The sequence below is a fragment of the Chelonoidis abingdonii genome, chromosome 2 (genome assembly GCF_003597395.2).
Source record: "Chelonoidis abingdonii isolate Lonesome George chromosome 2, CheloAbing_2.0, whole genome shotgun sequence".
Classification (NCBI taxonomy): domain Eukaryota; kingdom Metazoa; phylum Chordata; order Testudines; family Testudinidae; genus Chelonoidis; species Chelonoidis abingdonii.
Window position 1 is genome coordinate 270182521 of NC_133770.1, and position 10205 is coordinate 270192725.

A 10205-nucleotide genomic window follows, 5' to 3' on the forward strand; every position below is an offset into this window, starting at 1 on the left:
ATTTGCGGCTACACTAACCCTAATCTGATATGGTAATACCGATTTCAGCGCTACTCCTCTCGTCGGGGACGAGTACAGAAACCGGTTTAAAGAGCCCTTTATATTGATATAAAGGGCTTCGTGTGGACGGGTGCAGCGTTAAATTGGTTTAACTCTGCTAAAATTGATATAAACGCGTAGTGTAGACCAGGCCTAAGACACTGAGGGTGGAGTTAAAGCTTGTCTCTTTCATCAACACAGGTTGGTCCAATAAAAGGTAGTACCTCACCCACCCTGTCTCACTATTAAAAAGGAAGACCAAACAGACTATGGAATTTACTTACTCAAGGCCAAACATTCCCTTCAATCCATAAGTAACTCCCCTTGAAACAAATTTTGAAAGAGAAAGTAATTAAGGAAATAGAGATAAGTGGTAATTGGGATAAATCACAACATGGTTTTACAAAAGGTAGCTCGTGCCAGACCAACTCGCTCTCTTTCTTTGAGAAGATAACTAGCTTTTTAGACAAAGGAAATGCTACAAATCTAATCTGCCTTGATTTCAGTCAAGTATTTGATACAGTTCCACATGGGAAATGATTGGAGAAGATGGGGATTAATATAAGAATATAACGTGGATATGGAACTGGTTAAAGGGGAGACTACAATGGGTCATGCTGAAAGATGAATGGTCAGGCTGGAGGAAAGTTACTAGCGGAGTTCCTCAAGGATCAGTCTTGGGACCAGTCTTATTTAACATTTTTATTAACGACTTGGTACAAAAAAATGGGACTGTGCTAATAAAATCTGTGGATTACACGAAGTTGTGAGGTATTGCCAATATGGAGACGAACCGGACTATCATACAAGAAGAGCCGGATGATCTTAAAAAACTGGAGTAATAGAAATGTGATGACATTTAATAGTGCAAAATGCCAGGACATGCACTTAAGGACTAATATAACATTTTTTTGCTATAACCTGGGGAAGTATCAGTTGGAAGAGACAGAGGAGAAGAAAGTAGTGGACGTGATATATCTTGACTTTAAGCAAAGTTTTTTATACGGTTTCCCACAATATTCTTGCCAGCAAGTTAAAAAAGTATGTATTAGATGAATGGACTATAAGGTGGATAGAAAGCCAGCAAGACTGTCGGACTCAATGGGTAGTGATCAACTGCTCAATATCTAGTTGGCAGCCGGCATCAAGCAGAGTGCCCCAGGGGTCGGTCCTGGGGCTGGTTTTGTTCCACATCTTTATTAAAGATTTGGATGATGGGATAGATTGCACCCTCAGCAAGTTCACGGATAACACTAAGGTGGGAGGAGAGATAAATATGCTGGAGGGTAGGGATAGGCTTCAGAGCGACCTAGACAAATTGGAGGACTGGGCCAAAAGAAATTTGATGAGGTTCAACAAGGACAAGTGCAGAGTCCTGCATTTAGGATGGAAGAATCTCATGCACCGCTACAGGCTGGGGACTGACTGGCTAAGCAACAATTTTACAGAAAAGGATCTGGGGATTACAGTGGATGAGAAGCTGGATATGAGTCAGCAGTGTGCCCTTGTTGCCGGGAAGGTTAACAGCAAATTGGGCAGCATTAGTAGGAATGTTGGCAGCAGATTGAGGGAAGTGATTATTCCCTTCTATTCAGCACTGGTGAGGCCACATCTGGAGTGTTGTGTCCAGTTTTGGGGCCACAATGGAAAGGATGTGGACAAATTGGAGAGAGTCCAGTGGAGGTGTCATAAACAGATAGTTAAGGGTTAATGTCTCTTTTACCTGTAAAGGGTTAAGAAGCTCAGTAAAACCTGGCTGACACCTGACCAGAGGACCAATCAGGGGACAAGATACTTTCAAATCTTGGTGGAGGGAAGTCTTTGTTTGTGCTGTTGTTTTGTTCATTGCTCACTCTTGGGGCTAAGAGGGGCCAGACGTGCAACCAGGTATTTCTTCAATCTTTCTGAATCTCATGTTCAAAATTAAGTCTAGCTAGAAAGAGGAGATTAGTCTTATGTGTTTCTTAACTTGTGATGTGTATTTTCTGAAGAATTCTTTACCATCTGTTTGCTGTATACATTGAATTTCAGGCTGGGGGGGGGGGGGGGAGTCCCTCCTATAGTCTATACTGATCTGAATTACCACTGTAAACATCTTTCATTCTGATTTACAGAGATATTTTACTTTTTTCTTTCTTTATTATCAAAAATTTTTTTGTTAAGAAAACTGAATTGTTTTTTCCCCTTGTTTAAGGACACATGGGGATTGGGTTCTGAACTCGACCAGGACTGGTGGGAAGTGAGGGGGGAGTTAATTCCCTTCTTTTAAGATCCAAGGAGTTTGGATCAGTGTAGTCTCTCAGGGTAGCCCAAGGAGGGGAAAGTCTGGGAGGGGAAAAGGAAGGGGGATGGTTTATTTCTCCTTGTTTTAAGACCCAAGGGGTTTGGGTCTTGGGTTCCCCAGGGAAGGTTTTGGGGGAACAGAAAGTGCCAAACACTATATTTTGGCTGGGGGCGGCGCTATCAGGTCTAAGCTAGGAATTAAGCTTAGAAGGGTACATGCAGGTCCCCACTTTTGGACGCTGAAGTTCAAACTGGGGGAAAAATACATTGACAGGAGGGCAATGAAAATGATCAGGGGGTTGGGGCATGTGACTTATGAGGACAGGCTGAGGGAACTGGGATTGTTTAGTCTCCAGAAGAGAAGAATGAGGGGGGATTTGATAGCAGCCTTCAACTACCTGAAGTGGAGGTTCCAAAGAGGATGGAGCTCGGCTGTTCTCAGTGGTGGTAGATGACAGAACAAAGAGCAATGATCTCAAGTTGCAGTAGGGGAGGCCTAGGTTGGATATTAGGAAACACTATTTTGCTGGGATGGTGGTGAAGCACTGGAATGGGTTACGTAGGAAGGTGGTGGAATCTCCATCCTTAAAGGGTTTTAAGGCCTGTCTTGACAAAGCCCTAGCTGGAATGATTTAATTGGTGTTGGTCCTGCTTTGAGCAGACGGTTGGACTAGATTACCTCCTGAGGTCTCTTCCAACCCTAATCTTCTATAATTGTATGATTCTAAGACCTGGGTGTACCGGTTGATCACAGGATGACTATGAGCTGCCAATGTGATGTGGCCGTGAAAAAAACTAATGTGATCCTAAGATGCATCAGGCAAGGTTTTTCCAGTAGAGATAGGGAAGTGTTATTACCGTTATACAAGGCACTGGTGAGAACTCATCTGGAATACTGTATTTAATTCTAGTCTCCCACTTTTAAGAAAGATTAATTCAAACTCGAGCAGGTGCAGAGAAGGGCTACTAGAATGCTCAGAGGAATGGAAGTCTTACCCTATGAGTGGAGACTCAAGGAGCTTGGCTTGTTTAGCCCAACCAAAACAAGGCTGAGCGGAGACATGACTGCTCTCTATAAATACATCAGAGGGATAAATACCAGGGAGGGAGAGGAGTTATTTAAGTTTAAGCACAATGTTTAAGTTTATTTAAGTTATTTACATTTATTTACGCATTACTGTTGACACAAGAACAAATGCATATAAACTAGCCAACAACAAGCTTGGGCTTGAAATTAGACAAAACTTTCCAACTGTCAGTGGAGTGAAGTTCTGGAACAGCCTTCCAAGAGGTGCTACAGGGGAAATAAAAAAACTAAAATGGCTTCAAGACTGCCCTTGATAAGTTTGTGATGATGAGATTGCCTACACTGGCATGTGGCCCACCCGTGACTGTTAGTAGCAAATATTTCCAATGGCTGGCGACAGGACACTAGATGGGAAGGGCTGAGTTACTACAGAGAATTCTTTCCCAAATGTCTGGCTGGTGGGTCTTGCTGACATGCTCAAGGTCCAACTGATTGGTCTCTGCCAGTCTGTGGTCTCTGCCAGGTCAGATTTGCAGATGGATTGGCACGTAGATTCATTAGCTGAAATTCCTAAAGAAGTCTTTAGGAAACCATAATTTTCCTTTGGAGCAGCTGTAGAAAGGGGCCATAAACAGGATTATTTGTCTATGAGTTTAAAGTGTGCACCTTTCTCACGCTTGACAAGGTTAGTCTGCTGTGTAGTTAACGGCAAAAATGTAATTTATGAGGAAAACATGCATAACATGGGGAAATATTCAATAGCAATATAACCAGCTTATGTTCCTGGTAGAATTATTTTCACAGCTTGACATTTGAATCCTATGGCTGACATCCAAATCAAAGGGGGGGTGGGGAGGAAGAGAAGTGCTTCGCTGTCAGCTGACAAGCAGCACCTATTGAAGCCATGCAAACTTGTTTAATAAAGATTACATACTATAAATACTGCTACACAAATGTAAGTTGCCTGACTTTGTTTTCAGAAAGAATATCTAAATTACATGGAACAGAAGAAGTCTATGCTTCAAAATCAGTTTTTATCAAGAATTTAATAGAAAGGTATTTTAATACCCATACACCATATCTTTGTGTGAATTTAGAAAGGGCTCCTACCACAAATTGAATGAGTACATTATACCAATACTGTTAAATATGCAATAAGTTGCATAAACATATATTACGTTCCCTGATAAGGAGTCTTCAAGAAGTGAAAGGGGGAAATGATTCTCACACCTTAAATCTGAGCTCAGCAAGTATTAATACCCCTCCCCCAGCGCACAGTTTACGGAGCAAAATTAAGTGTCTTCTTTGCACTGTTGAGTGGTATTTCCTTCCCGGCTGCCTGCCTGCCTCCATGATTGCAGCACTATTACTGTTCACAGGGGTCCTGAACCCTTTTATTTTCTGCCCACTGCCTGCCTGAAACAACATTAGCAGGTCCCAGAAGATTCTGCTCCTGTCAGTTACAGAGGGAGAAGAACTTGAAGCCTTCTGGTATGCATCAGGGCCAGTGCAGGCAAACAAGAAATTTTAACAGGCTCAGAAGCTCTGGGGATACAAACAGCAGAGCCATATGCACAGTGTGCTAGGGAGGAGAGTTGATTCTATATTTTTAAAAAGGGCTTTCCATACTAGAAGAGCACAGTGTCAATGATAAGAGAAGAAGGGCGGGCGGGTAGAGACTTTTCAAGGGAAGGGGTGAAGGGAAAGGAATTATTCCAGGTGTTGATTCACTTGCAGTTGCTATTTACACAGTTAGGTAATTTTTTTATTTTAGATTCTCATGTGTGTAATGGTGGTTATGGGAGGGGAGGGTTCTAGATCTTTCACTCTAATGCTCACAGGCTTTTTTCATCACCAGAATGTTGGCCTCCTGATGACCTGTCAACCTTTCCCAAAGTTATTACTTGGTAAGCTTAACCCGTATAGCTGCGTATATCACTTTTAAACCAAAAAGATGACTGGTCCCTGCTCTAAGGTCCTTACAGTCCAAATTGGACACAACATGGCAAGGGATGACCATAAACAAAAGGAGGTACCGGAGGCCAAGGGAGACAGGAGTGACCAAACCCAAGGTGCATTTGTTGTTATGTTATGGAGGCATGTTGTACGTTCCTCTTTTTAAAGAATACATGCTTTAAAACTGGAGGACAGTTAGGCAAGGCCAGGCTGGTGGTCAGTGATAAGTTTTTAACTGAAAGCAGCAAGTATTGAGGAGGCCTCTGACAAGTGAAATTGTGTAGTGCACAAGGTTGGAGAGGATGTTCCAGGCAAACCAAAGGGGTGGCATGAAAAAAGGCATAAAGCTACGAGTAGGAAAAAACAACGAGCATCAGGATGAACTAGCACAGGGCAAGTGGAGTGAATAAGAGATGATTAGAGACAGCATGTAGACATTAAAAACTGTGCAGGGCCTTGATGAGAAAGAGCCTGAATATTGTACTTCTGAAAATTATTGTAATTGGTGCTTTAGAAATGCCAAAACAGTGGATTATAGATGTATATATACACCGAAGGAGGCAGGAAGCTATTATGGGCATTCAAAGAGAGAATTTATATGGTTGGAGCAGCAGCAAATAATTTTGGTCTTAGTATGTTGGATGGACTTCAAAAATCAGAGATGAAAATAAGGGAGACCAGAAGAGGACATTGCAATAGTCACAGTGAGAGACTCTTGGGACACGGGCAAAGATTCTGGCACTAGTGAAGAAGGGACAAATTTTGGATAGACACCGCTACCTCGATATAATGCCTCCCGATATAACACGAATTCGGATATAACGCGGTAAAGCAGTGCTCCAGCGGGGTAGGGGTGCGCACTCCGGTGGATCAAAGCAAGTTCAATATAACACAGTTTCACCTATAACGTGGTACAAAGATTTTTTGGTTCCCAAGGACAGCGTTCTATCGAAGTAGGGGTGTATTTAAAAAATGTAATTCTAAAAGCCACCATTTTAAAAATAATTTCAGTGGAAGATTCCTTTAGGCAACTTCTATATCCTGTGTACAGTAATATGTTAGGAAATATATAAACTCACAAATTTAAAAAAACATAAGATGGAACTGTTCAAAGTCATGGACAGATAAGGAGGAAGTCTTTTTTCCACCCTCACTGCTTTTTAAATAATGCCCTTTATTCATTAAACAATAATCTAACAGATCATTGCACTAAGTTCTGAAATATATCAGAGATAAGGATGCAATACTACAACCATGGGTGGATATTGAAAATGTTATTCATTATCTAAGAAAGTTAGCTATTTTTGCATGTATTTTAACTATTCTACTACTGTTTAGGGAAAACAATACAAAATAATTTGGATCCAGTTTTGGAGGGAAAAATCAGAAAGCCCATTAGAAATTATTCTATTCTGGCGTCACTTGGAAAAAATAATTGCAACTTGAGGTTTGGCAATTTTGTGAACGGGCAAAAAAAGGAAATTCAGAAACTTACTCTGACAATTTAAGAATAACAAAATACCTGTAATAACTAAGATATTGTGATTAGCTGGAAATATTAAGGACAAATTCTATATGAAAGATTAAGCACTAAAATTAACTTTCCCCTCCCCCCCAAAAAAGTCTTCAAAATGAGCACCTGCGTAGTGTGTACCAAGGAATTAAAAGAAATAGTCCCTGATTCTGCAAAAATATTTGCTCATACATTACTTTACACCCTGTGAGTACTCCCACAGAATCAATAGGACTATTCACAATGCATAAAATTAAGTATGTACATAAGTTTTGCAGGATAGGATCTGAAAGTATGCTAGATTCTATAGAAGCAATTGCATAATATTAAATATTTGGTTTAAATTTTTCTATGTCATAAAGGGTAATTAATTATGTATTTTAAGAAGTTTCACAAAAGTCAGTCTTAGTAAAAGACCTCCCATGTACTGTAGTTCAAGAATTAAAGTTTATTTCTGCCATCTGATACATCACTGAGCCATTGCACTTTCCACAGGACCTGTGTCCTGTATGCTGCATATGTAACTAAATATTTTCCAGTAGTCAATGCAGCATCTTTACATTTCTTTGGAAGAAGGATGAACTTTCAAACAATGTTAATTTCATTTTAACACTAAAGATTGCAGCCACCATTTTTCTAACTGGCCACATTGGTTTATATTCTGCTATTGATCAACACATAGAACACTACATGAAATCAGTGTGAAGTTCTATGTAAAAAAAATCAACCACAGTACATGACCCAGGTCTGCAATCCCCTATGGCAACTAGCTCTCCTATTTTACATACCTAGTTCCTTGGGATTCAGGTTTGTCCACATTCTCTACACAATCACCATAGTTTTTAAGACTCTTTCTTCATTGAAATGTGTCCCTAATAAACAGTTCTGTTGCAATAAAGATGCCAACTTTTTAGCAATGGATAGGAAAGAAAAGCCTTTAGAATTTGAAATGGAAACATCTGGTGTCACTTGCAGACATATATGAAAAAAACAGATACTGGATTTCAGTGGAAATCAATTTTTACTTTTTTCTGAAAAGCATTGTGCATGCCTAAGGCACCATATGAATAAATAATAATAAACAAATAAATTAAATATACTCACTATGCCCATCAGTGACTATACTAAGTATATAAAGAAAAACAATTGCATGCCAACATATTATTACTCTCTAAACACATTACACAAACAGGATCTGATTCTCTAATCATTACCACAAACTTCACATATGTCAATGGAGTTATTCTTAATTTATGCTGGGGTTAAATGAGAGGAAAATCAGGCCAGACATCTCTGTTTCTACACAACCACTGTGTGTCTGGTCCTGGTACCTGAACAGAAGCTGTTGCTGCTGATGGTCCTTGCTGAGCCTCCAGAAGAGCTGCAGGGGTTGAACTCTCTACTCTCCTCCTCTGAGAAGGGTGACTCGGAGGCTGGGGACACTTTCTGCTGTTGCTGCTGGGATACATAAGGCCGAAGGAGCAGGCGGGGAATGCGGCTGCGGGAGATCTCCTTCTCCTGCTGCAGTTTCTGCTCCTACTCAAAAACAAACAAACAAGATGGACATAACAAGATATGATCTACATAAGTACCATTTCTTGCTGTGTAACTTCCAATCATCAACATCTTTCTAAACACCCCAGGAGTAAACTCCCACCCACAATCTCCCTCCCAAATGCCCCCGTGTAACCTCTTCCACATAAGCACCCATCATCCCAAGTACCCCAGGAATAACCCATCCCATTTGAGCTCCTCTCCTTACACATATATTGATGGAGATTCCTTTATGGGGAAGGCTCAGCGAGAGATGACAGATGCATGTGTCTCTTCAGAGACAACAGAGGAGGGACACGATAACAATTTTCAAATGCATAAAAGGTTGTTACAAAGAGCACGGTGAAAAATTGTTCTTAACTTCTGTGGATAGGACAAGAAGCAACAGGCTTAAATTGCAGCAAAGGAGATTTACATTGGACATAAGGAAAAACTGCCTAACTATCAGAGTATCAAGTAACAGAAGGGTAGCTGTGTTAGTCTGAATCTGTAAAAGCAGCAAAGAATCCTGTGGCACCTTATAGACTAACAGACATCTGTTAGTCTATAAGGTGCCACAGGATTCTTTGCTGCTTTAACTATCAGGGTAGTAATCACTGGAATAAATTGCTTACGGAGGTTGTGGAATCTCTGACATTGGAGGTTTTTAAGAATAAGTTAGACAAACATGTGTCAGGAACAATCTACTTATTACTTAGTCCTCCCTTGAATGCAGAGGAGTGGCCTAGATGACCTGCTGAAGTCCCTTCCAGAGCTACAGTTTTGCGATTCTATGACTCAGCCCCTTTTACCCAGTAATGGTAGCAGTCATTTCTCCTCCTGCTCTCTGCACCGGGCAAGTGTGGTGGAAGGTGGCTGCAAACCTGTCCGGCCTTTGCTCATGGAATCAAGGGCCCGGATACCATCTCTCCAGCACTACTCCGGACTCAGGGCCCCCTAATTGTCCCCTGCCAGCCCCGATCCCCTCCCTCAGAGCCCCTGCCAGCATTGATTCCCCCCTCCTCAGAGCTCCTGCCAGCCCCGATGCTCCCACAGGCCCCAATCCCCCCTCCTCAGAGCCCCCTCCTAACCCTGACCACACAGCCTCAGAGCCACCATCACCAGCCCCAATCCCCCTCTTCAGAGCCCCCTGCTAGCCCTGAACGCCCGCCTCAGAAACCCATCCCAACCCCCTCTCAGAGCGTCCTGCCTATACCCTGACTACCCCAGCCTCAGAGCCCCCTGCCGTCCTGGGCCTCGCAGCCTCGACCTCGCCCCTAAGAGGCCCTGTCGCCCTGACTGCCCTCTCTGCGGAACGCATCCACCTTTGCAGTCCTGATCCTCTTCTCTGACCCCGATTTTCCTTTCCTAGACCCTGGTCGCGTCCCCCCTCCTCTGACCCCCGCATCCAATCCCCGTCCCGCCAGCCCGTTCCTGCCGCCCGCGCGTCTCCCCCCGCACCTGTACTCCTGTCACCCGCGGTCCGTCTCCTGGGACTCGCCACCTGCGGCCAAAGGGCTCCGGGGCCGCCTCGCCGGCCCTGCTCACCTTGCTGCCCTCGCGGAGCGGTCCCATCCCGCCTCAGTCGGGCGCGGCCCGGGGGCACCTGGCTGGGAGAGAGCGGACAGCAGAGGCGCTGAGCAGGGACTGCCGCAGGGACGCGCCGCTCTCCGCTCCGCCAGGAGTGCAGAGCCGGGCCCAGCCCAGCCCAGCCCAGCCCGCTGCTCCCCCGCCCCGACACGTGGTGCAGGCGCCGCCGCCGCCAGGCTCTGCAGCCGCCTGACGAGCTGGCTCGCTCTCTGCTGCCCGGGGCACTCCCGGGCAGCCGGTGGGCTTGGCTCGAGTCCTGCCCCG

The 10205-nt window shown here is 43.6% G+C and overlaps 1 protein-coding gene across 2 annotated transcripts in view; it reads right to left on the reverse strand.

Annotated features, from left to right (window-relative positions):
- LOC116814681 (syntabulin) overlaps positions 1–10205 on the reverse strand; it is a 116093-nt gene that overhangs the window by 73867 nt on the left and 32021 nt on the right. Inside the window, exons 2-3 of one of the 2 annotated variants that reach the window (XM_032762457.2) lie at positions 9813–9957; positions 8150–8354 (exon numbers count right to left, since the gene is read on the reverse strand). In XM_032762457.2, coding sequence (XP_032618348.1) covers positions 8150–8354; positions 9813–9926 — 319 coding nt within the window. In that variant the 5' untranslated portion in view covers positions 9927–9957. The remainder of the gene's footprint in view (positions 1–8149; positions 8355–9812; positions 9958–10205) is intronic. The other variant, XM_075063191.1, reaches the window with a different exon arrangement.